This window comes from Suricata suricatta, chromosome 1, assembly GCF_006229205.1.
Source record: "Suricata suricatta isolate VVHF042 chromosome 1, meerkat_22Aug2017_6uvM2_HiC, whole genome shotgun sequence".
NCBI lineage: Eukaryota > Metazoa > Chordata > Mammalia > Carnivora > Herpestidae > Suricata > Suricata suricatta.
The window spans coordinates 44,865,040-44,892,943 of record NC_043700.1 but is presented as its reverse complement, the minus strand read 5'-3'; the positions used below and the strand labels follow the sequence as shown (position 1 = coordinate 44,892,943).

Here is a 27,904-nt window from a genome sequence, read left to right as displayed (position 1 = left end):
TTCCTTTGACTATGATGCCATCTTGTGCTTGCCCTGATAAGAACTTGTGTCTCCGTGCACTTGCAAGAGAGTGACGGACGTCTACATCTTACAGTGGCCACCATACGATAGGAAGGTTCTGGAAGGACTTTCCCTAGACCCCAAACATGTTAATACGGACACAATTGAAAACAGACCCCGAGCTAGACAAGGCTGCCTCCCTGAATCGTGTGCTATTGACGATAATTTTCTGAAGGACAACTAAGGTTCCTTTAGGTCCATTTTGATGTCACAGAGAGGCAGGGACACCATACATGTGGTGCATTCACAAGTGAGGAGCTGAAGTGTGGAAAAACACATAGCCGACTAGAACCCCATTCTGTCGTCTTTGAATCTCCAGGACCTGACATAATACCCAACATGTAGCAGGAGCTCAGTGAAAACTTTTGGGATGAATGATTGAAGCCCACTTATGTCCCTGGAAAATTCCTGTAGGCTACTGTCATGCCCATGACACCAGGCTAGCTGAAATATTTTGTGGACTCATATATATTACAAAAATTACAAGATACCATCTAAAACTCCATTTAAGGTAAAAAAAATTCAGAAGGGTTCTCTGGGTGGGGTTTCAGTAGTGGATAGGACTGACTGAGAGGGAACACAAGATAACTTTCTGGGGAGATGGAAGTGTTCTGTACCCTGATATGGTGTGAATTACCTGCATCTATCTATTTGTCAAAGTTGTGCAGGTAAGACATAAGATTTGTGCACTTCAATGTATGTAAACTTAAACTTGAAAAAAAGAAGGTTTCATTATACTATTCTATTTATTTTGTGTGCTTGAAATTATTCATAGTAGAAAAGTTTAAGTGCCGTCTAATGAATCTTATTTCATATTAGAGAGAAGGCAGGGTCAAGGTTTCCCCCCGCCCTTCATTTAATGAGGAAGGAAGGGGTGGGCAGAAAAATTACCAGTAGAATATCAGCAAATTCAATTTGGGAGTAGACAGAAGAGTCATTTTTAAATACGGCGCCTCATTATGTATCTATTCAACGTCTTTCCTCAAGAGATCTATACATATGCATGAATATGTATATAACAAGTTACTTTCTCAAAAAAATTTATGCATAACTGATAAATAGGCTCATGTCTAGCATGGCTCATCTTCCTGGGTCAAGTAGGTGGTGGGTCTGCTATGCTTTCCCAACTGTTCTGGCCTTGACTGATCTCTGTCTCGAACGCCTTCCGCACCCCTGATCTATAGCACACACATAGAACTCATTTGATTTTATTTTGTATGCTACTGGTTTTATCTGTTAGCCGTATCTGTCTAGCCTGGGAGTGAGCTCTTTAAGGGTAAGGGCGTAACGTTGGTACCCGGCCTGTGTGCCTGCCTTTCTAGAGGCTCCCCCAGAGCTTACACTATGGAAGGGGCTCAGTGAGTAAGGTCACCTGTCCTATTGACAGGTCAAACAAGGCAGAGGTGAGGCAGTTAGGGTGAGATCCCATCCCAATTTGACATGCGCCAGGCCCTGTGCTTTATATGTAATATATATATAATATGTTACTTTATATGTAATATCTCATTTTCTCCTTCCTCTGTTTATTCAGCCCCTGAGATAGGCATTATTGTTTATGTTCTGAAGTTGAGGAAAATGGAAGTGAGAAAAGGTGAAGTAATTTGTCCCCAGGGCGAGGAACAGCGGGTGTGGTTCTATCTCGGTCCAAATCCATGCCCTTCCACTTCTCCACACCCACTCCTTCCCTTTCCTCTGCGTTGATTTCCTGAATGTCCTACATTCTCAACACTGAATTCCAGCTTCTTCACCTCCTCACCAAAAATCATAGCATCTCTGCCGTGGTCTCTTGTGGGCGGGGCCCCCACAGACAACTCCTCAGGAGGTGTCTTGGTGCCCAGCACTGCGTTAGCACACACTAGAGGTGGGAGAACCCATCTCCAAGTTGGGAGAAATGGCCTCCCGCTGGTGTTGAGATCTTCGCTTCTGAGCGCGCACAATTGGTTCCTTGGTGTGACTACAGCTCTAGGGTCAGCTGAGAACGGTGGTCCAAGTCTTGTGGTAGAGAATGAGGTTTTTACTTATCTTTTTTTAAAAAAAGTTTATTATTTACTTTGAGAGAGAAAGAACAAGCGGGGAGGGGCAGAGAGAGAGATAGAGAGAGAGAGACAGAGAGAGAGAAAGATCAGGAGACCAAGAATCTTAAGCAGGCTCTGTACGACAGAGCGTTCAAGGGGCATTCAAACCCATGAACCATGAGATCAAAACCCAAACTGAAATCAAGAGTCAGATGCTCAACCAACTGGGCTACCCAGATGCCCCTGAGAATGAAGATTTTAAGAACCAGCAGGCAGATGGCCAGTTTCCCCACTTCATCACTTGGGCATGGTTTGAATACAAATACGTACTAACACGTGGGTGAAGGGTGGCCTCTTTTTCCAGGAACTCTGACCCAGTTATGGGGGGATGGCCTGCTGAGATGCTGAGGGCATGGCCCTGGCCCAAGATTCTGCCCCGTCTCTCATTAGCCACGGGGAAGTTTGGCGAAACAGTGTGTTGTGGCTTTTACTACTTATGTACAACTAACGCCACCCCCACCCTACTTGTACTTGAAATATGCAGGTTGTGTTGTCAACAACGGTGAATGTGGATGGACACGTGCTGGCTGTTTCTGACAACATGTTTGTTCATAACAACTCCAAGCATGGACGGCGAGCAAGAAGGCTGGACCCGTCAGAAGGTAGGGCTGCCAGCTGTCTGGGCTGAGCACAGCACGCGAATCAATTTCTGCAATTTCCCGGCTCAAATGTTACATTTATGTCTAAGCCTGAGTGGAGAAAGTACACAAGATCATGTGGGCTCTAAGTGAAGTTGTAAACACTGACGCCTGCCTGTTCTGTTGCTGCCCCTGGCCCGCACTCACACCCCCATGCCTCACCGTCTCCTCCATCCAGCTCTGTGTTTTTCTTTTTGCTAGATGGGCATTTCAGGCAAACATAAGCCTATGACATCTTGGTTAAACAGGAACATTACAGTGCCAGACGTGTATGAATAAGTGTCATATGTGCCCTTAAACAGACTGTGGGCAAAACAAAACAATGTGTGGAATGAAATTGACACTAATTGATTTTTGTTTGCTTGGACAAGAAGAAATCATGATCTGCTCTGGGTAGTTTTCCATATGCATTAAAGTCGTCAGAAATACTGGTAACTGTTCAACTTCAAGTTGTCCAAAAAATTAAAGCATATCAAGGAAGATAACTGACAAATACCTAAGTAAATTCCATCTTTCACGCTCCCCAATTCACCGGGGCAGAGCAGTTTTGTAATAGAGGGTGAATGGCTGACCTAGGCTACTATTTTAGTGTGATGTTTTGCTGTATACTGCCCACCAGCCCCCACCTCAGCTTGGCCCCTAAAATGTGTCTTGTATCAATTTAAATAGGAATTAATGAACTGAAAGAAAATGATTGAATCAGTAAAGAATTTGGAGTGGTGTTAATTCTCCCACAGTGGGCATTGAAAGGGGAGAAGAAAATCCCAGGGTTCAGAACTAGGAACCCATCCAGTTTCTTTTGACTGATTGGATGTGATTGACTGGCTGTTCAAAGGGGGCTCATGTTTTTGGAGTCCTGCCAAAGTTCTCCTCCACCTTTGACCCTGTCAACTTTGGAAATGGAGTGATGGATTGACTTTAGTTATGGCCTGAAAACCATATTGGGTTCCTGTTGGGATGTAAAGTCCAGAGGCCTTGAACATATGGTAGAAAGGGGGGAAATCCATCCTACAAAGTTAGGAAACTGATTAGAAATCATCTCTTGATAGAGCCGGAAAAAAAAAAAAACCCTCAACTATGATAGATTTTACTTTCTCCTTCTTTCGCTAGCACATTAGCAGGCCTTGTAAATCTTAACATCTTGGGGTAGAGGAGGTGGGGAGAGAAAAGGGATTTACACATTTTTGGTGTGATCAACTTATAAAAATATGGGGGAAAACAACAGGGTTTTAAAAACACCCTTTGCACAATTAGCTGAGTGTTCCACGTTTTCATATATAGTGGTCAACTCATTAGGCTTTAATGACCTGGTGAAAACCAGCAACCAATTAGAGAATGATGGCAAGTCAGCAAAGCTCAACTTGAAATAACCACCAACTATTGAGAGCAGTCAATCCCCCAAACTCTAAGTTTCAACCATCAAAGGACAGCCCTGACTTTTCCTTTTCTATATTCTTAGCCACCCCCTGCATCAAAGCCATTAGCCCAAGTGAAGGCTGGACCACAGGAGGAGCCATGGTCATCATCATTGGAGACAACTTCTTTGATGGCCTCCAAGTGGTATTTGGGACCATGCTTGTATGGAGTGAGGTAGGCAAAGGCGACTTGCTTCTCTGTTTCCTTTGGCCCAAAGAATGTTTTGATTTGGGGAAATGTAATTCCTGGAGCATCAGCGATAACATGATTGCATGTTACTGAGTACCTACTGTGAGCGAGTCACCAAGAACTAAAAGACATGCAGACCACAGTTTATTGTAGGCATGGACCCCTTTAAATATTTATTGCACATTGTTTATAATTGTGAAAAATTAGGAATAGCCTAAATATTGAATAATAGAATGATTAAATTCCATTATTAAAAATTAGGTTTGAAGAAGTTCTAATGACACAGGAGAGGGGATCGTACTTACGCTATAATGCCAAGCAAAAAAAGTTCAGGATAACAATGTCTATGGATATAAAATATAATTACACAACGTGCATTCATAGGAAAGTACCGGGGACACACCAGAGATTAACAGTGGCTGTCTCTGGGTTACGTAATGCTAGTATTTTACTTTATATTTTTCTAATTTTCTAAAGTGGGTATGTTCTACTGTCATAATGAGAAAACCAACAAGACATTTCAGAAAGACAAGTACAGTGCTAGTTTGGATATGGAAATTGGCAAATCACGATGTGAGAGAGTGGCAGTGTAGGAAGCAAGGTGAATATAGGGATGGGCTCAGGGCGTGGGGGAGGGAGGGACTTGAGCAGTGCTGGTGGGAAGGCAAGGATCTAGACAGGTTATCTTGCGAGGACATAACAGAATGGGTGAGAGAAACAGGTGAGCCACAGGGATGGGGTGTTTGGCGTGTTTGGAGTGCTGTGAGTACAGCCGGTTTGCCCTGGGGGGTTGTTGCTTCTGTCCCCCATACCCTTGGTGATGACTTGTATAACAGGTATCTTATTTCCCTGCCTGCTCACTCCTCAGCTAATAACTCCTCATGCCATCCGCGTGCAGACTCCTCCTCGGCACATCCCCGGAGTAGTGGAGGTGACACTATCGTATAAATCCAAACAGTTCTGCAAAGGAGCTCCAGGGAGGTTCATTTACACAGGTGGGTGAGGAAATGATGCAAGGGAGATGGGCTCCTAGGTCACCTTTGCTCTAGTTCCCAGTCTCTCCATTGTATAATGATTTTACCTTTTCTAGGTCTTTCTACTGGTGTGGGAAGAGTGGACTGGGTGATAACATTGACTGGGGGAATGCAGACTTGATTCGAAAGTTTATTTTATGCAAGCAATTTCTCAATGGCTTAAGAGGTGATCATGGAAGCTCATTTCTTGAGCACATCCTAATAGATTTAATTCAGCCAGAACCACCTAGAATGGAATTTTTTTTAATGTTTATTTATTATTGAGACAGAGAGAAACAGAGCATGAGTAGGGGAGGGGCAGAGAGAGAGGGAGACATGGAATCTGAAGCAGGCTCCAGGCTCTGAGCTGTCAGCACAGAGCCCAATGCAGGGCTCGAACCCACAAACTGCAAGATCATGACCTGAGCTGAAGTTGGACGCTTAACTGACTGAGCCATTCAGGCGCCCCTAGAATGAAATTTTATCTAAGCAACAACAAAAAAATAGACCAAGTTGCTGGCTATAACTGAATTTTCTTGGAAAAGCATCACAAAAATTGCTCCATGATGCTGCAGAGTGATTCAAATTATTTTAAAACTTTATGAAAGGGGAAATTATTATTTTGATATCTGTTGAATATCTACTTTGTGTCTACTTTTTCTATGTGAAAGATACAGTGGCTTATAAGATATGCTGCCTATTTAGAAATGTAGGAACTTTTGGAGGAGGGATGGTATATTCCACAGAACAGCTGAGGAATTTGAATATTCAAAATGTTTAGTATTTCCAATGAAGGGAATATGAGTTCCAGGAAGATAGAGTTCAGTGTGGACTAGAGTAGGAGGAAGGGGTTTGAAGGAGGAGATGGAAATTGAAGACAATTTTTTAAATGTTTATTTATTTATTTTTGAGAGAGAGACAGAAAGTGCAACCGGGGAAGGGACAGAGAGAGACACCTACAGAATCTGAAGCAGGCTCCACGCCCTGAGCTGTCACACAGAGCCTGACACGGGGCTCGAGCCTACGAACCGTAAGATCATGACCTGAGCTGAAGTTGGACACTTAACTGACTGAGCTACCCAGGTGCTCCCAAGGACTATTTTTAAGGGTGGGGAGGATTTGAATAGGCAAAGAGAAGCAGGAAGAATGTTCCAGCTATAGGAATCTCACATGCTAAGGCGCAGTGGGTGATGTGAGCAGATGTCTGGAGGAGAGAGGGCCGTTTTACGGCTGTGGCAATGCACTCAGGTAGAACTTAGACCAGGACTTAGCCCATTCGAGCCATGCAAGGGAGGGAAGAAAGACATAAAACACTTTGAGAGCCCTGTAGGGTACTTGGAGTGGTCAAATTCAGATATCAGACATCAAATGGTGGTTGTCAGGTGTTGGGGGAGGGAGAATGGGAGTTGATGTTTAATGGGTATAGAGTTTCAGTTCTATGAGATGAAAAGAATTCTGGAGATCGGTTGTACAATGGAGCGAATATACTTAACACGACTGAATTGTACACACAAAAATGGTTTAAGATGGTATATTTTGTTATGTGCGTTTCACCACAATTTAAAAAATGAAAAAAAACCCACCTAGTATGGGAGTTTGGGTTTGATTTGTAAGACACCATTGAGTGTTCCCATGCAAGGGAGGGTAACTCAAAGGGGTTATCGTAAGACAAACAAATGCTCTTGATATAAAGACTGAGTTAGTCCGGGAAATGATGGAAGGCAGGAAGATCAACCAGGACATTGCACTTTGAAGGAGAAAAGACAAGGTATAGAAAAAGAAATATATGAACCTAGAAAATATATCAGGCACATTATGAAATTCTAATAATATTTTGTAGTGTCCTTTTGTTTATGTGTAAAGTGTCTGGTTAGATACCAACAAGGAGTAGATGGAGGGTAATTTTTAGGTATATTTACTTAAAATTTTAGCTTTGAATTATCTCTCTTGAGATAGGTGCATCTTGTGTGTGTGTGTGTGTGTGTGTGTGTGTGTGTGTGTGTGTGTGTGTGTCTATGGAAGATTCTATTGCAGTCACAATAAATTATTTGCTGCTCTAGCTCCCAAAGAGACACAGTTTACTTACTCATTTAAATGAGTGTTTATTACATGCCTACTACCGTGGCCTGGCACATCTCTAGGCATTGGGATATAGAAATGGGCAAGATAAAATCCCTCATCTTAATAAAACTTTCTTCTAGAAGGGGAGACAGAACATAGATAATATAATTTCAACAATAATAAGTAAGGGATAGAGAACGAGGGGGGGCTTTGGGTGAGGTGGTCAGGGAGGAGCTCTGTGAGGAAGGGACATTGAGTGAAGACCTGTATCACAGGTGTGCAAATCTGTCCCCCTGCCTCTCTATCTTTCTCACTTTCTCTCTCTCCATTCACACTGCCTTCCCTCAGTGCCTGGAACTCTTCAAGGCTGTGTTTCTGTTTGGTTCACCAGTGTTCTCTAGAACAGCGTCTGGCTGTCAGTGAAGTGGGGGCGAGTATCCCAAGTGGAGAACAGATTACAGCCTGAGAGGTGGGAATAAGCGCCGCATCCTCAGGGAAGAGCATGCATGCCAGTGGCCAGAGTGGCATTGGTGTGGAGGAGAACAGTGGGAGACAAAGTTGGAATGGCACCTACGGCAAGGGGTTTGCGTGGGAAGATACTGAGGATGTTGAGTAAGGGAGCAGTCAGCCTCCAGACAGGATTGAAAGCCACAGGGCTGGATGAGATGGCCACAGATGGGAGCGTGGCTACAGGTTGGAAGAAGTCTCAAGATGACGCTTCAGGACCACCAACATGTAGGGCTCAGAGTGATAGGAGGGGCCTGGGATGGTAACTAGGAAGCAGTGGTTTGTGGGGTAGGAGGACAGCAGGAGTGTGGGCTGTCTCCAGAGTTTTGTGAGGAACGAATCTCACTCTGGGACGCTTTCCACATCTAGGACTCTGGCATCCCTCTTTTCTCTAGTATACCCACTTTTATGGATGGCCATCTGGCCTCTGAGGGGACAGGTGGGCTTAATAGTGACCTCAGGGCAGCCAATGATCCTCAGCTCTCTTGGGAAGTAATGAAAGATATCAATTCTTGGTGAGGCTGTGGACGTGTGGAACCCAGGGTTGTGTGCATGTGCACGCATGTCTGTGTGTACATGTGAAAACTTTCTCTGAAGCAGAGGTCTTCATCCTTCGCTGCACTTTAAATCACTGACACCTGGGCCCAAGACCAAGTGTCTCTGAATCTCTGAGGGCAGAACCCAGGTATCCGGACTTCACATAGTTCTTGAACAAACATCAGCTCTAAATTATGCTCCAGGCACAAAATCAGTAATTTCAGTATGCCTCTAGCAGCTTGCCATTCTAGAAGGGAAGATGGACAGGTGGCAGTGATGGTAATTGGATTAAGTCCCATAAGAGGTATAAATGCATGAAGTACTGAGCAGGGAATGGTTGACTTTGGGGAATCAGTGACGTCTTTCCAGGAGGTGACAATGGAGTGACATTTCTAAAGCACAGTAGGAACTTGCCACACAGAATAGAAGAGCCCATGATCCACAGATTGTGGAAATGAAGTGTCTGGTAAAGAGAAGCTCACATAACCATAAAAATAATAGGTATTATGTTGCTTGTAAACTAAAGGAACAGTAGAGATGATGAGACATTGAAGATCACTTGATCAAACTCCCTCTTTAGTTGATGGGAGAACTGAGACCCAGGCAGAAGTGACTCGTTCATAGTTGCCCATTGAATTCAAGGTAGAGTCAGAATAAGGACTCAGGTCTTTGGCCATCCTGCTTGGAATCTTTTATTTAGCAATTATTGTTAACAAATAGCTCTGCTTTCCTGATGTGCTGAAATTTTATTGACTTATTCACAAAGCAAAAACATTTTTTAAAATTTTTAATGCTTAATTTTTTTGGGGAGAGAGAGACAGAGCACAAGTTGGGGGGGAGGGGTGCAGAGAGCAAGGGAGGCACAGAATCCGAAGCAGGCTCCAAGCTCTGAGCTGTCAGCACAGAGCCTAATGCAGGGCTCGAACGCACAAACCACGAGTTCATGACCTGTGCCAACTGAGCCACCCAGCTGCCCCACATGAGGCAAATAGTGATCGAGCATGCTCACTCTGCTCAGCACTGTGCTGGGTGCTGGGGACACTGTAGATGAGTTAGATGAGTCGGACCAGCAAGATCCTTCCTTCATTATGGTGGAGTCATGTGAAGGTGAGCTAGGATGCTCTGGGGTCAGGCTGCTTGGATGCCTCCAAATAGTTCTTAAATCTTGTGTAATGACTTGGCCTTCCCATCTCTAGAATGGGCTGCCTGCCTTACTGAGCTGTGATGAGACTAAAAACATAGTGCCTGGAAACAGTGGTGTGCTGGTGAAGGTTTAACAATCGGGTCTCCAGGGAAGGCCGTGGAGAGGGAGCAGTAGGGCTGGTTTCCATGGTGCAAACACTGTGACTATGGCCGATTTCAAGCTACCAGTATGACATCAGCTGGCTCACAAAATTTCTGAAAATTTAACAACCTGCTCTCCCGTGCTGGTAGAAACCAGATCTAGAACGCCTCTGCCTGTAAGCGCTTGGGATAGAGAGCGACTGTATCTTATTGTTAAAAAGTATTTATTATTAATAAAATTCTTATGCTTACTATCAGAGTTATTACCATGGAAACTTTTACTTTCAGGGTTATTACCATGGAAACGTGAACAAATAATTACAAATGTGATGGGTCCTAAAAAGGAGTTGTATAAGATGCTAGGGATATATGCTTGGGGAATTGAACCCTCTTAAACTGAGATAATGGGGAAAGCTAAGAACAGTCCAAACACAGGAAACAGAATGTGCAAAGGCTCTGGGGCAAGAAAGAAAATGGGATATATATATAATGGCCACTATGAACAGGGAGGAAAGAATGAGTTAAAGAAAGGTTGGCCTCAAGCTGGAAAGGGAGGCTCAGGGCCTGATCATTTGGCTCTACCCGGAGTGCCATGGGGAGCTATTGGAATAGTTTAAAGGTGGGGAGTGCCGTGATCAGATTTGCCTTTTTAAAGGTGATTCTGGCTGAGTTGTACAGGATGGCTTGGAAGCCAGGGTGGATTCAAGTAGTCAGTTGGAGGCCATTGTGGTGGCGCTGGCCAGAAATGATGGCAGCTTGGACCAGAGCACCAGTAGTGGGGACAGGTGGGGGGGGGGCGGAATCTAGGAGGTAGCAAAGGCATCACTTGATGATTGAGTGGATGGGGTGAAGGTTGGGGAGGGGAGGGGAGGAGACAGCTCTCAGGTTTCAAGTTTGAAAAATTGGGTGGGTATGGTTTAGAAAGTGATTTTTAAAAAGGTATAAAGTGCTAAGGGAGTTCAGAGGAAGGCCAAAATACTTCCAGCTGGTGGAGAGGCGAGAAGATTTAATATTGTAAAGATGTCAATTAATGAATACGTTTAACACAGTGCCAGTCAAAGTACTAACAAAATGTTTGGGGAAACTTTATAAGAGTTCCCCTGGAAAAATGAAGGTGCTAAAATAGAACCCCTCCTTTTGGAAAATGAGAAGGCTGTACCCTACCAGACTTAAAACCTATTGTAAGTTTCAGTAATTAAAAGAATATGGAGCTTTGTAGGAATACATAGAAATGTTATGCCACAGAAGAGAAAATTTTTAAATAAACAGGTTTTGTACACATGAGCACTATAAATACATAAGCGTGTGTGTAGGTGAGGAGTCATCTCAATATATGTGGAAAAGATGGAATGTTGAACAAATGGTATTGGACAAACTAGTTAAGCATTAAGAAAAAGTTACAAAACTAATTTTATATTATAAGCTGAAATATTTGAATTCGATATTTTGAATTAAAAATGTACACGCTCCAGGGCACCTGGGTGGCTCAGTCAGGTAAGCAGCTGACTTTCGATATCAGTTCAGGTCATCGTTTCATGGTTGTGAGCCTGAGCCCCACACTGGGCTTCATGCTGTGTGTGGAGCCTGCTTGGGATTCTCTCTCACTCTCTCTCTCTCTCTCTCTAAAGTGAATAAACAAAGAATAAAAAATGTATGCATTTCAAAATATTATTATTATCATCTTAAACCTTGTTAACCTTGGCCCCAAGGAAACCATCAAGCATAAATCTATGATTACATAAAAAGAAAATTTTGCAGTCAAGGTGATGGTCATTAAATCAAAAGGAAAAGGACAAACTGGGAATATATTCATTATATGTGATATATTATCCTATATATAAAAAGATTCGTTCATTTGTTCAGGAAAAGCTTATTTTATGCCTATTACTTGTCAACCACTATGTTGCGCCTTGTGGATAGGAAATGAACGTTACATATCTTACAAATTAAGGAGAAAAGAAAAGGTATGTAAATTAGAAGCTAGCAAGGAATATCAGGAGTTAATTCAGGAAGGACTACAATTGAGCATCCCAATCACATTAATATCTAATACATTCAAATTAAGGCACCTATGGGATGACATTTGTTTTCCCTGTCAAGTTGGCAAAGAATTATTTTTAAACAAATGGAAACACCCAAGTTGGCCAAATCAGAAGGAATGGGGACTTCTAACACTCTACGGCAAGAGAATAGATTTCTCTAGAAGAGTGCCTTGATGGCACTCGCTTTAAAAATGTATATACCCTTTGACCCAACAATTCGACTTTTTGTAATGTATACCTAGGAAATAACTCAGTTTGCCTGAAGGCTGTTCGTTGGAGCACTGTTTGTGGTAGTGAAAAACTGAAAACATCCTAGTGTCCATTAGGGGACTCATTGAATAAATAATGAACTCTCTTTACACTGAAACACATTTTAGACCTTAAAAGTAATGCTGTGAATGGATATTTAGTTGCATGAAAAATGTCTGTGATGTAGATTAAATAAAAGCTTAAAAACTGTATGTCTGATCTCATTTATATGTATTATATGATATTATATATATAATTATCCACAATGCATAAAATAGTTGTTGACAAATGGTAGGCCTAAAATAAGTTTTTGCTAAACAAATGAATGAATCTTTTTATACATAAGGTAATATATCACATGTAATCAATGTGTTCTCTGTCCTTTTGATTTAATGACTATGTATATATATGTATATATACATATATGTATATGTGTATATATATATATGAAAAAGGAAGAGTTGTATAAAAAAACCCAAGTAAGATTAAAAAAAACCCTACATATGAAGGTCTTAACAATGGTGGTTTCTAGGTATTGGTATTATTGTTATTATTTTAAGTTTTGCTTACTTATATTTACTATTTTCTGAAAAACTTAAGTAACTCTTAATTAAGAATTAAAGAAAATGTGGTGTAAAAAATTAATGTTCCACATATTTAAATACGGAAATAGCACACACTGGTCAACTTGATTCTTTAGGTACAAAAAGAGTATTTCCAGCCAGGGAGGCAGTGAAGCTTCTTCCAGAAGACTGCCTTTGAGAAAGAAGGACTGTGGGAAGCAGTTGAGGGTGAGGAGGGTGATGAGGCAATAGTATATTTTCACAACTAGAAAAGAAAATAAAAATACGAACACTATTCAGCGTGGCTCAGGAGGCTGGTCACTCTCTCTGAAAACTTCCACCTGAGGTTACTGAGCCAGATGGGACTAGGGTTGGTAGAGGCAAGTGCTTCATGTTGTTCATGGAGGGGCCCAGGCACCACCAGAAAGGGTCTTGCCCATGCAGTGCGCAGTCACCAACACAGAAAGTACTTTCCAGCCCATGGGGAATCTTAGTCCAAGATCTGGAGAGGCAGTGGCTTCCCCCAGCGACCGGTGGTGGGGCTGCTCCGCCTCACGGCCTGCCTTCAGTGAGCCTGGAGAATCCTGGCCTTCTCCCTCGGAGCCGACGGGCAGAGAGCCATGGAATTCCAGCCAGCCTGGCCTCCTGAGCCCCACGTTCTGACACAGTGTGTCAGAAACCACTCAAGGTCCAGACAGAACACTCAGCTCCAGGGGTCAGGTGCAAAATCTCACCTTGATTCCAGAGGAAAAGAACACCTTGAGAAATCTAGAGAGCTTTACTGGGGACAGACTGAGCCCCGGTGATAGAGTGGCACCCAAGGGGAGGGTGCAATGGACTCAGAAGACGGCTTCAGATGCTCGCTGTGGCCTCAATGACTTGTTTGTCCTCCTGACAAGTCAGCTAACCTTCCTGAGCCTCCTTTTCTTCATCCGTAAACCTCGGGCACTAATTATACCATTACCCATAGGTGTTTCCCTAATTTGGCTGAGCATGAGAATCATGCTTGGCTCCATTCCAGACATACCGAATCCTACTCTTTCAGGAGGGTCTGAGAATCTGTACTTTAAACAAAGAAACAAGTTTGAGAAGCCTGAGTCTGGCTCATCAGGCCGTTGTGGAGACTTTCTTGCTGGTAATGTATCCTGCGCACAGGGCAGCTCCTTCGAGATGGAGTCATTGCACCGTGAACGCAATAATATTTACTCTCTGGTGGAACTTTCTAGGAGACTCAAGAAGCAGGAGGTGGGAAAGGAGGCTCCAAGGTCCAAACTTTGATGGCTCCTGTATCCAAGGATACACCCTCATAATAAACCCAGGCCTATTAGATGTAACTTACTTGGTATAATTAGCCAAAATGCAGTAATCAGCTCCCCATGGTTGTTGCTGCCAAGTACAGCATAAACAGCGTCAGGGCTCTGAAAAACAACACATTTTCTTCACACATGTGACTTTGCAGATCTGTTTTCCTCCAGCCACGGTGTGCTAAAGTGTGGCTCACTGCTGTGGAGTTGAGACATCCACATGATAATATAGCTCCTAAGGAAAGGTCCCACTGCCTTTGTCTACCTGGGGACCTAGAGACGGTATGGCAGCCTGGGCTTGGAAGAGGGTCCTCTGCTTTCCTTGCAGACCTTTCCACGGAGAACCTGCAGGGCAGAAGAACCATCCTGGTAGAGGCACCCAGCGGGCTCGTGGTTATTGGTTGTACAGGGTGCTTCCTGGCTGCCTTGTGGAAAGGAAGGTCTGGAGGATGCATTTGGGGGTGGAATGGCCATAGTTTATAAGAATAAAATCAGCACGACCCAGGGAAACCCATGAGAAGTCATGGTGCGGGCATTCGGAGGCAGGTCACTGAGGATATGAGGCTGATGAGCACAGCTTTTCAGTCGTATTCCTATGGTTCTTTGGCCTACACATTTGGTTGTTGGTTAAGAAGTCTCCTGTAAGTTCTATCATCAGATAGCACTAGTGAGAAACAGAAATAATGATACCAATTCAGTAGTCATATCTGGCATTGTTTGAAGAGGTAGGGCCAGGCTCCTATCTCAAAAGCACATATCATCACTGCCATTCCCCATGGTGTTGGTTCTATTTGTATCTCGACCTTATAGATGAGAGTCTTGCTGCCAAAGGTCACCAAGTTAGGTGCAGTTCTAGATGCCTTATTCCAAAGCTGTGTTCTTAACCCCTGACCTATGCTACTCACCAATACTGTATAGCTACTTAGAAGAAATTACACCAAGACCATCTGTTTGGCATCATCCAGTAGTTTTACCTGGCAAATGCCAATGGCCTTGCCTTTCTGGCTGTTGCTCTGAGGTAATGCACAGCAGGTAGGCCTGGCCAGTGAGCATGGAGGGGCTCAGAAGATGCCTTGCCTGGAGCGCCTGGGTAGCTCAGTCGGTTAAGTGGTTAAGCGTCTGACTTCAGCTCAGGTTGCGATCTCACAGTTTGTGAGTTCAAGCCCTGCATCAGGCTCTGTGCTGACAGCTCAGAGCCTGGAGCCTGCTTTGAGTTTTGTCTTCCTCTCCCTCTGCCCCTCCCCTGCTCCTGCTCATCCTCTCTCTCGCTCGCTCGCTCGTTCACAAAAATAAACATTTAAAGCAAATGGTGCCTTGCCTATGCCCTGCTGTTTCAGATTGCAAAGTGGGATATTTCTATTACAGCCTCATATGATGGGCTGGGAATCTATGAAGTGCTTCGAATTCCCTAGAAGTCATGGGAACTATCCTCTCCATGAATAACTGGCATTGAGAAAGCAGTACCAACTCCACTTTCTTGTTAAGAGAGAACTTAGTGCTGGAGTGGAAGACGGGCTGAGGTCAGAGGCCTGGGTCTGAGTCCCAGCATTCCTGCAAATCACTTAACCCTTCTGCGCATCCGTTTTCTAAGTGAACAGATAGGAAGGTATAGATCTCATTAGGAAAATGAAGTGATATAGATATGCAGATGCATGTGTTCAGAAGTATAAAAATAGAAGTTCAACTCGCTCCTGTCTGCATTTGACAGAGGGGCACATGTTTCTGGAATGAGTTCTAGGTGGCTTTGCCCTCTTTGCCGTTGGATCAAGGGTGGGTGACTTTGAATGTCTTCCCTTCTGAGAAAGGTGCATTCTTCTTGAAAGGCCCTCCACACCATAGCTTTAATAGCTGGGACTAGATTACAAATCAGGATTCTGTAGGTGCCAGAGGCCAAGGCAGCTTGAGAACGTGGGCTCCACAGGTGGAGTGAAGGGGGTGTGGGTTTTCAAAGGGGGACGAAAGGAGTGGGAGACACCTACTCGGCCCAGGTGGCCCAGGCGTGCACAGAGCAGTTGCTTGCCAAGGTGTGTGGTTGAACTTGGATGTTGGTGAATGAGAACGGATGGGGACCCTGAGACGCTGAGATGCCACAGACTTCATGTCAACTCACCTCCTTCCCCCAGAGGACTTCTTACCTTTTGCTTTAAGCACAAACAATTGCATTTGATTCCATGTGTTAACAAGAGAAAGTGTTAACAAGAAAATGGGCAGCAATTGGAAGAGAACTGGAAGGCCTGGAGTTTTCTACAAACCTCCACTTCACCCCCGAGGGGTGGGGAGCGGGGCCCTCTTTTTATAAAGCTGCACCTCACAGATGCGCACGTGGGATTGTGAATGTTAATAGCTCATGCGATTCACATTTCGCTCTTTTTTTTTAGAGCCTTACCCTGATAAACGAAATCCCATTTAAGAAATGAATCTGATTTTTAGTTAAAAATACCCAATTCAGGCATCAAAAACTGGCCTGAGTACAATTGTTCCCTGTTCACCCTGGAAACAGGTTGAATCAATAGCCCTCCTGGTAGCCTACAGTTTTACTGAGGTCGCCTCCGCCCCCACCTCTTGTGAAATTCGGATCCATCGTTCAGCTGAGTCTGAAGAATGATGTCTCCATTGGAAGCCCCAGAATAGGGGGCTGTTGTTTCACTGGAGACATCCCAGCCCCTTAATGGCCTGGTGCTCTCAGCTATAATATTCTAAATACACATTACGGAGAGCATGAGCATATTCATAACTGCTCCGTTGTGGCATTTAGATTTACCCTTGAAATTTATCTTTAATTTTTACAGTTGTCTCCTTAACCATGTATATTACTCCCTTCTTCAAACAATCTGTCTTCCTGCTGCAGTTTTTCTTGAAACCAAAGCATAATTAAATATTAAATTAATATTTCATTTAAAATTAAATATCAAAGGCTTCAGTCTAATCTTTCACTTATGCACTGCTGGTTCTCACCTCGTGTTCTTGTCCCTGTATCCACAAAGGCGGGACCCACCTCTTAATAATGTGTTCCTATATTATCTTTGTCCTTTTCTTTAATTGGTGACACTGAGCTTTTGCTACATTGAAACAAATGGATATGGGGAAAGATTTCAATGTAGCAAAGGTTAACAACAATGTAATTCAACAGCCTATGGGTTCAGCCCCACCCATCTCCACTTCTCAAAGTAGAATTTCACTGCACCAAATAAATAATGGCCTTAGAATCCTATGCAAGGGCTTACAATGGATCTTAGAGGCCATTTAGCCCAGGCTTCTGTCTGCAGAGAGAGAAAAGCCAAAGTCCACCTGGCCTTGAAGGTGGTGTATGGTCGGTCATGGGTGGGAAGTAAAGCAGATCCCAGGCCAGACCAATTTTACCTCCATTGACTATCCAAAGCTGTGAAAAAAATTTAAATTTTTGGGAGCATTCAAATGCTAGTTGAACATAGGCCTTTAAAAAAAATGACCATAGGCTTTGCATGTTGGACACATGAGCAGTGGGTAGCAAGCAGTTGATTGGACAAGGAAATTGGAAGGTGAGGAGAGAGAGAGAGGAACTAAAATCAAGGCACAAAGAAGGCAGACACCACAGGAATCAATATAGAGGCTCAAGGCCCTTTGAAGAGATGGGCATGGAGGGAAAAGCAGAATGGAAAAGTCCTAGGGGTAGGATAAAGGCAAGGGCTGGTCTCTGTACATCTGAACTCTTCCCCACGCTCGGTTGCTCTCCACCCTCCTGTCCTGTCAACAGAGTAACTGTCTTTGACCTGAGCCACAAAGAGAGGTATTCGTGATGCAATATTTCTTCTTTGCTTACATATCAAAGGCCATCTTCTGACCTGGTGTTTGTCTGGCAGTCACATGGAGAGATTTTAGATTTCTCAAGCAGGATTCTTTTCCATTGTTTTCTTTATTATTGGAGAAGGATATACTTTCCAGTCAGCACTAGAGAGATCCTCTATTTCTGGGGGCTAGATGCCTCAGTGGACCATGGGCTTTATGCATATCTAATAAAAGTCAGGATCCTTTGTTGCAGATAAATGCACATATGTGCAAACATACAGCTAGGCTCAGACTTTTAGAATTTTATTGACCTCATGATGGCCATCCGTACACTCCATGATGATACTAGGCTCCAAGTCAAGACATCCCAGTGAGGAAAGCTGAAACCTGGCCCAACACCCCAGAGTGACAGCCCAATTAAGCACTCAGATCTTTCCTCACAGCATCATCTTATTTGTCTCTTCTCAAACTTCTGCAAAGGAATTTGATCAGCCTTCAATGCTGCCATTTTTGGGATGAGTACTTCTGTCGGCCAAGGGCATAAATGACCTCCTGCCTGCAATGTCAGTGCTGCCTTTGTTGAGGGTTGACCAGAGCTCTAACAAAGTAGTCCCCATTCCATGTTAGCCGGTGTCCCCTGTATTTTTTGGGGAAACAGAAGTAGAAGGTAGGCATTTTCTGGTTTCTGTGCCTCCCCTTAAGGAAAGAAATAATCATATAGACTTTATACATCTCACCAACCTCTGGGGAAAATTCATATTGAACACTAGCCAGCTTTTTTTCTAATGAGTGGTTCCCAGTAGATATTTTTAGTTAAATACTATTTACTTATAAAATAAAACCTTTACACATTACTTATAGTTTATATCTATTTGCTGGATCCAAGATATGTAAGTAACCTCATATATTATACCTGCAATCAAAATGAGAAATGACACATGAGATCCAGGCTCTCAGGAGAAATATTATGAAATCTCAAGATATTGATGAAAGTTTTTCCAAGGCTGATCCAAATGGGATTTAGATTCTGTGGCAGTTGAAATGTGTATTATTAAACTCCTTAAGCAAACCCGAATGACTCCCAGTGGAGGATTAAGACATTCTATGTATAGCAAAGGCGAAATTCTCATGTCTGAGTTTTCTCTATTGAATTCCCCCTTGATTAGCTTCTGTAATATTTAACTTCATGCCATGCCATAATTATTTAATAAAAGGTAAATATAAATTATATTTCAGTGGGGATATGACCTTTTACCTTAATGTTATGTTACTAAAGAAAGACATAGATAAATAGAGCCTATAGATCGAAGTGTATTTTTAATTTACTCTGTTTTTGCCTCACTAGCACTTCTCTCTGTCCCTGACAGCCAAGGGGATGGCAACACTTCACAGCACCCCCACACTCCATGTGGTAGGAGAGGTTGTAAATTCACACTGATGATGATGGTTAATGATCTGGTTGGCCCTTAGAGGCAGTCTTGGGGCTGGTCTTGGGCACCTCATTAGCTAATTGAGGTTTGCTTGGCTCACACCAGGCCTGAAATGTCAGAGAACACCCAGGGAGGTAGGGAGGAGGGAAGCTGGGATTCAACGTGGGGCTGAATCTGCAGGATACAAAAACAGATAGTCCATCGGGAAGTCAGTTTGGAACCAAAGTAGAAGTTGTCCAGTCCAACCTCGATGTTCTGAAGGCTGAAATCTGGAGGAATTGACCGGCTTTTCCTCGTACAGTTTGGTGTTGACTAAGCATTGCTTTAACTTCATGATTTGTACTTCAAAAGTGCACTTGATTAAATGAAATTGTGTGTGCCTGCGCGTTCATGTACATGCATGTGATTTTTTTCCTGTCCATATAGACAACAGTGTATTTTACCATTGTCTTCTCATCTGGATACACACATAACCCCTCCCAGAGTTTGCTATGCAGTCTGGCAGGGGCCTGCCAAAAAACACTCAACATCAGAAATAGATGAGTATGCCTAATCATCCTTTTAGTTTAAAACATAAATTGCCAACCCAGTGTGGTCAAGATAGTCTGCTATTTCTGATTCGGGTGGAGAATGGGGAGGAGAGGGTAGGCAAGATAAACCAGGCATTGCTCTTGGGACCTGCTGGTTTTTCATCTAGTGGGAAGAACAGTGGGTGCAAATGTGCGAACAGTTCTGTGCAGGAGAAACCACCACCTACATCCCACTTCTGTGTGCTGATTAGAGCCCAGCTTTAGAGAATTCCTCTGCAAGTGGCAGGAAGGACAAGGGATACGGGGAATAGTGGTGGTCCTGGGGGGACCCCTGGAGCTGTAGTAAGGGGTGTGAGGACTTGCCTGGGAGAGTAGCCATGCAAATGGCTAGAAAGGATGAGGACAGAGGTGGAGACAGTGGGGGTCTTGGAGGCGCTAGGTTTTCTACCTTTGGGGATAGTCCCTTCCTTTATAGTAAACACGTTGTGAGCGTACCAATATCTATAATTTCCATTTTCTCCATATAAGAAAATCAGCACCTTAGGTAATGAAATGGTGCCTACTTGAAAAAAGACAAGGCAATGATTGATTTAGAGTATTTTGTCATTAGGTCTGTTCTCCCTGCAGCCTGGGCAGCTGTTTGTGTCTGCTGATTGATACCAAATGGGGCCTTCTCCCACACTCTGGGACTGAGAAGTCAGGCAACCTGGCCGGGCTTCACTTCAGAGATCCGCAGCCCTTTGCCGGAAGCTAGAGAAGAAGGATGAGGAAGGCAGAAGGGCGGGTGCAAAGAGTGGGTGGAAGCAGAAGGTGCCATGGCCATGTGCCAACACTCTCTGCTCTTTACCAGCTCCAGCCCAGTAGCCAAGTGCAGAGGGGTGTTGGTGTTTCTGAATAGGGCTTGAGACAACATCTCTAAGGTTCAGAGCACAGGCCTGGGAGTTAGAGAAGACAGGATACAAATTCCTGGAGCTACATTCAAAATGGGGATAAATCCCACATCACAGGGATTAAATGAGCTAACGTGTGTAAAAGTCCTGTAATACAGCAAGCCTTTGGTTAATTCTAACAGCAGCAATAACAAATTTCATTATTGAATATTATAGCGACTAAAAATACTGTTATTAAAGGAAAAATCTTCAGAAATTGCTGATGTTATAATGCTAAATGGGGAAAAAAGGGTTTATGGAAGGATTCCAATTGTACACACAGGTATTCTTACATGTGGTTTTGGATAAAATGGTAATTTGAGTCCAAGTGTTTAATCTGCCCTCAGCCCCAGAAAATATCAGAGGATATTTTCAAGAAAACAACAACAACAAAATAAGGGAAATCTAGTATTCATATTTGAAACTAGTTTGATATTATCAATATGCCAGAAATTGTGTGCTGGTGTGTGCATCAGGGTGGTGTTGGAGGATGTGTAAAAGTTGGACCCATCATTCCCCTTCAGCCCTCCTCTGCCCCCCCACTCAAAGGGTAAGAACAAGCAACACAAGCAGAAACTTGATCTTGAATGGAGAACAGTATACTTAACAATGCTATCCCCAGAGAAGTTGTCAGTTACATATGAGGACGACAAAAAGATACTGTCTTATTTCAGGGGCATGGATAGAATTCAGCGCTTCTTACTGATGTAACCTGACTGCTGGGAAATTGAACCAGTGAAAAACATCAGAATGGGAAAGTTATGGTATCACAGGACTACTGGTCAGCAGAGAAAGCAGTTAAATTAGAGTATCTCAGTTATTGTTAAGCCTAATGTCAATGTGAAAATTAGTCTAAAAGATACAGGTTATAGAAAATCTAAAGATAGTAATATTAGCTGAAGATGAAAACCGATCAACCAAAATGTAAAAGTAGAAAATATGAGGCACAGAAATTGAGAGTGGGCAAAATTCCTTACACGTGGAGGGGCTTATCAGACTCAAATAATTAGAAAAAAAAATTTTTTTAGAGAAATCTAGAAGCATTGCTTTAAGTTAAAATAGGATGTGTATCTTTCTTATTACTAGAGAAAAATATAGTGATTAAAAAGCTATCAGAAATACATGGAGAATGTGGAAGGATAAATTTAGAGTAGTGATTATATATAAAATATGTTAAATAATATCAAAAAGATACATTAAATAATATATTTGAAACATTACCCATGGAGCACAGATAAAACTAATATGTATTAATTCAGAAAAAACTTAAATTCCCAAGGACAGATATTCTGCAGGCCACCTTTTTTTAATCCAGTATAATTAGCTGGAATAAATAATTAACTGACAGCCAAACGTCTCAGATATTTTCTTTGGGACAAAAAGAAGAAAAAATTAGAAATTCATGGGGCACCTAGGTGGGTCAGCTGGTTAGGTGCCGACTCTTGATTTTGGCTCAGGTCCTGATCTCATGGCCACGATCTCATGGTGGTGGGACTGAGCCCCATGTCTGGAAATTCTAAATATACTGTGTAGAATCTGTGCTGAAACATTTAAAATCTTGATTGAAATACATGAATTGTCTAGAAAAAAAACAAATGATATTGAGAAATAAAGAACAAATCTAAGATTTCTGGTTGGCAATCTAATGGATGATGACTGTTCACCGAAAGCCACATCAGCTTGGGGTATCTTGAGTGGGAGGAGTCTACAGGCTGTCGCTGTGGAAAATTCCAGCCAATACTTGGAGAGAGAAGGCAGAATCTCAGGCAAGCTCTCCTGACTAGAGATAAAGATTTGTGATAGCATATAGCTTGACATGGAAATCATGGGGGCACTGATGAGGTTGTCAAGAGAGAATGTATAGCCAAACAGAAGACTGGGTTGGCAACAGTCACAGGGAGAAGAAGCATTTACAACATGGAGGAAGAGCAACCCTCCAAGTGGGCTGAGATGGCATGGCGAGGGTGGTAGGAGTGAAACAGACAATGCACATCCAGGAAAGGTAATGGGTGGAAAAATTTCCAAGAGGAGAGTATTTCCAGTGTCAAATGTTAACTTGCCTTCATCATATGAATGGAAAAGTTCCCGGGCACCTGGGTGACTCTGTCTGTTGAGTGCCCAACTCTTGATTTTGGCTCAGGTCATGAGCCCAGGATCATGGGATAGTGTCCTATGTGGAGAACTCGCCCAGCCAACACTGGGTGTGAAGTCTGCTTGGGATTCTCTCTTTCTTCCTTTCCATTTGCTCCTTCCCCCATGTGTTCTCTCTCAAATAAAAGATGAAGAAGAAGAAGAAGAAGAAGAAGAAGAAGAAGAAGAAGAAGAAGAAGAATGGCAGAGTTCATCTTGGTTTGGTTAAAATGTTATTGCAGACTCTGATGAGAGAAATTTCACAGGGTTCTTCCAGACTTTTAGTCAAGAGATTATATCCATGCTATATAAATTTTATAAAGCATAGGATAAAATATAGAAAGCTTCTCAATTTATTTTTCAAAGCTGGTATAAAACACAAATCAACCAGAAGCTGGACAATACCATGCACACAATCCCAGTTATTAATAAGAATACAGAAATTCCCAGAAACAGTAATAGTAACTAGTGCTTGTTGACTGCCAATATGTTTGTGCCCAATATGTGCTAGGCACAATTCTCAGTAACTTAATTGATTTAATCTCTGCAGCAGGAATCTTAGGAAAATATTAACACCGTGTATTGAGAAATATACCACATCTGTGACTAAACATTTAATTGTGACTTATCGGGAAATCTCTTATCAAATATAATACAAATTGGTCAAATGAGAAAATTCATGATTATAATTTCTAAAACTTTAAAAAGTCCTGATAAAACCCCTTATTGAAGCATAATAAATAATTTGCTGGTGAAATGTCAATGTCACTCCCATTCAGAGAAAAACAAGTAAGAATATCCAATGATCATCCTTGGTTTTAGACCATTTGCGACATTTTAACCAATCCAAGAATGAGATTAAGAGAACTAGTTGAAATGAATATACAGACAAAATGATCAATAAATGTAGATGCTATGAATGTATGGTCCTAAGAATGAACAGAAGAAATTAATGACATCTGTCAGGGGTTTTGTTACATGATAACAGATAGCTACCCTTGGTTAAGAACTTTTCTGGGCCAAGGACTGAGCTGGTGATATTATATAAATGGTTTTATTTAATTTTGCCAGCAAACCCATGAGATGGATTTTAAACAGAGGCTTACAGAAATTAATGGTGGAGCTGAAATTCAAACCCGAGATCTGTTTGACTCTAAAGCTGCATCTCTTAATGACTATGCCATATACCGCCACCCACTCCCCGCACGCTGCCTACACAGACACATAAAAACCAGAAGTGTTTCTAGGCACTAGTAAAACTCTTAGAAAATGTGATGAGGGAGTAATCATATTTACAAGAAAAATGATAAAAAGTGAAATACAGACCAAAAAAATAAAAGACGTGTTACCTCGATGATGAGCAGTACACATTTTACTGGTGGAACAAAGAAAGGAGAATTCACATATGTTTGTATATGGATATGCAAACACCACATGTATTTTGTGCGTGTGTGCATGCGTGTGTGTGTGTGTACTTATTGTGAAATTGGGATGATCTTTCTACATATCATACTTGGGGACAGACTGGGATGTGACATTCTAGCATGGTGACATTCAGAGTGTTAAAAATATTTATCTGTAAAGTGTTTTTACAAGTAAAAAAAGAGAAAAGTAGAATCCCCAATTGAAAGGACTGTGGAAAGTATCAGCAGTTCATAAAAGAAAAAGTTAAAATGATCAGCAAGTATAAGAAAAAGCTCTTCAATCTCACCGATGAATAATGAAATAGAAATTAAAGTGACCGCATGCACTCCTGTAGGGAATACGAATGTGTACCTTCTTCTGAGAAGTGTTCGGCAGGATGCGTGGAAGGCCGTAAATATAAATCATAGTTTTGGTCTGGTAATTCTGATTCTTGGAATTTTCCAGTTGAAATCATTAAAGTTATACACAGCAGATAATTATGGCTCTGATTTTTATAATAGTGAGAAATTAAGGATCACGTTAAATGCCAAACATTAGAAAGCCATTTAAATAAATTATAGGCCATGACATGGAAAAATATGCAGGAATTTTAAATAATGCTATAAAGGAATATTTAATAACCTGGGGAAAATTTGATATGTTGCTAAATTAGTAGAAAGTAGGTGATGTAACAGTGTGAACAGGATACCTCTGAGTAATTTTAAGTATGCGTGTGTGTTTAAATATGGAAGGTTATCAGCAAAAATGCTAACCCAGCTCATCTCTAAACTAGTGAGATTATGGATGATTGAATTTTTATTTCCAGATTTAAATTTTTTAAATAATTCTTTTGAACAAAAGGTGTTGCTTTGATACTTAGAATAATAGCAACAAATATTCATAAGAAGATTAAAAAGGAAAGACGCCCTCGTGTGTTTACTGCTGCCTAATGGGAGTGCGGGCGATTATTCTTTTATTCTTTGCGTCTTTTCTCTTTACTTTAATCAGGCATTAATTTTGAAACTATAAAATTTAAACAACAGACTTTTAAAAAGTCAAGGAAGAGAGGAAGAAGGAGAAAGGATAAGGGAATCCACCCCAAAAATTCTTTAGCATGGTAGATATGCGGAGACATGCCATCCTTCACTCTGTCCCTCGCCCATTTTACAATTGCTGGTGCTGAGTACCTACTAGGTGCCAACAATGAGGACACAGTGGCAAAACAAAGCATGAGTCCTGATTCTGCGGAACTTTCAGCATATGGTGGAGCCTGACATTATATGAATGTACGTGTAGCAAAATGTAATTGGAAATTCTGAAAGTGTATTGCATAAGAACAGGGCTTTATGAGAATAAACTCACAGAAGGTTTGTGCATGTATGAATGTAAATATTTAGGAGAATAAGAAAAAGTGATAATTAGGAGAATTAATTGCTGATAAAGGTATACTTGGGAAAGAGAAGAGGGGGAAAGGAAAAAGCATGTAAGGGTAGTTTATTGTCTTTGTGGGAAACTGGGATATGGTTGATTGTGTCATATTTCTGATTATTTGAGAGTGAGCAGAGAATCATAAGTTGTGTACACGTAAGACAGAAATGATAGAGTAAGTGTAATAATTCTGAAATTCTGAAATATCATACTAATGCAAAGACACTAAACTACTATGAGTTCCAAATTTACAGCTGTGAATTAACCAATGTCAACAGCAAAAAAAATCTTTAACTAATTGTATCCATTATGTATCAATTCTCAGATAATTCCAGAACCTTTCTGTTTGCCAGTGGAAGACTTAATTAAAAACTTTGCTTGATGACCATGAAACATACTCAAAAAGAGGACTTTTCTTTTTCAGCATTAAATGAACCCACCATAGACTATGGGTTCCAGAGACTGCAGAAAGTCATCCCAAGGCACCCGGGGGACCCAGAGAGATTAGCTAAGGTAAAAAAACAAAAACAAAAAAACAAAATGCTTTGGAAGTTGACAGGTGAAGACCGTATTATAGGATTTCAGGTAAATCCAGAAAATTAAGCCCCTTTAAAATTACAGGAGGCCTTGAAATTTGGCAAAGCTTTAGATACAAGATACACATAAAGTATCTACTAACTGTGAAATGCACATGACTAGTGCCTGAGGGAGTAGGAAATCTGAAAATTTGGTCCTCAAAAACAGACACACTCCAAGTATCCAGCTTATAAAACATCGCCAACTTTATGAAAATAATTGCATAATTGCTTAAACATGCAAGTCCTCCCTCCTTTGTATTCCAATCTAATTTTATGTGCCCATAATTGCAAGGACACATTAACCCACAATCAGGGATTCACTGAGGTATTTCGTGAAGTGAAAAATGCCTCCATGTAAAATTTCTGTGAAATGTATCACTTTTAAGTGAACTTTAAGTGACAATTATGTCATGAACTTGGCCCGTTATTTCAGCTTTCTGTATTGCAAAACACATTCATTTATTAGACATTCAAGTAATGAGATGTTATTAAGTTTTAACATCTATACTTGCATTTTGAGTACACACATTATAATATGCCGTGTTCTCTTTTCTGGACTGTGAGTAAAATTCAAGTACCACATTCGCTTCTGCATCACACCTTTATTCTCCTCTTGGAAAAATCCCCAGCCCCACCATTAAATTAGATGATATCTGGAAAGTAGGTTAATAGCGATTTAAAAGGCTGTTAAAAACAGGAGGTAGAAAAGGCAAAATGAGACGAAAGGGATTACTGATTACCAATTCTCTCTGGTTAAAGTGAACAGGGGGAAATATTATTGAAAGAATTCATCTTTATTAGAATAAAATTTTGCAGAAGGCACTGCCAAGATCATTTCAGTATTACGAACAACTCCTTGGCACACAGCTGCACTCAGGTCAGTCAATCATCTGAAGACTTTCTGGTTAATTAGAGGACCAGATCTTTTAATGGAATGGTCTGAAACTTTTTAATGGCACTTCCAAGAAATTACTAATTTTAACCAGCTCCACCTTTAATCTGGTCGTTTTGGGGTTTTGGTCGAGCATCATGTATGGAACCATTTTATCTAGATGAATTCCATGTAGATCCATATTCATAGAGGGATTTTTACATATGGTTATATTCTCCCTGTCCAACCAAATATGGGGCCTCTAAGCCAGTTATTTATATTTCAGGGAGGATGTCTGGGCTTTGGGTTTTTATGTAGAATTGTCCTTTGTGTTTGTCATGGGGGGGGGGGGCGTTACCTTTGCTCATACCTCACCTTTTCTTCTCTTTTCCTAGGAAATGCTGCTGAAAAGAGCTGCAGACCTAGTGGAGGCCCTCTATGGCACACCACACAATAACCAGGTTCGCTGCTGACATCTTACACTCTGTTAAGCCTGAGTCTCTGTGCTGAATAAAAATGCTCACCCCAACCTGTCATTTTGTAGGACATCATTTTGAAGCGAGCCGCAGACATCGCGGAGGCCCTGTACAGCGTCCCCAGGAATCCCAGCCAGATCCCGGCTCTCTCCAGCTCTCCGGCTCACAGTGGCATGATGGGCATCAATTCATACGGGAGCCAGCTTGGCGTCAGCATCTCAGAGTCAACACAGGGAAATAACCAAGGTACGGCCTTTCTCTGAGTCAAAATTCAAACACCTTCTCCATTTAAAAGGTTGGTTCTGAGGGCGCCTGAGTGGCTCAGTTGGTTGAGCATCTGACTTCGGCTCAGGTCATGATCTCACGGTTCGTGGGTTTGAGCCCCGTGTCAGGCTCTGTGCTGACAGCTAGCTCAGAGCCTGGAG

The 27,904-nt window shown here is 42.0% G+C and overlaps 1 protein-coding gene across 1 annotated transcript in view; it reads left to right on the top strand.

Moving 5' to 3' along the window:
* Nucleotides 1-27,904, top strand: part of LOC115300832 (transcription factor COE2-like) — an 82,306-nt gene that overhangs the window by 39,481 nt on the left and 14,921 nt on the right. Inside the window, exons 3-8 of the mRNA XM_029950392.1 lie at nucleotides 2,620-2,737; nucleotides 4,233-4,363; nucleotides 5,247-5,373; nucleotides 25,979-26,067; nucleotides 27,399-27,464; nucleotides 27,548-27,725. Of these exons, the coding sequence (XP_029806252.1) occupies nucleotides 2,620-2,737; nucleotides 4,233-4,363; nucleotides 5,247-5,373; nucleotides 25,979-26,067; nucleotides 27,399-27,464; nucleotides 27,548-27,725 (709 nt within the window). The remainder of the gene's footprint in view (nucleotides 1-2,619; nucleotides 2,738-4,232; nucleotides 4,364-5,246; nucleotides 5,374-25,978; nucleotides 26,068-27,398; nucleotides 27,465-27,547; nucleotides 27,726-27,904) is intronic.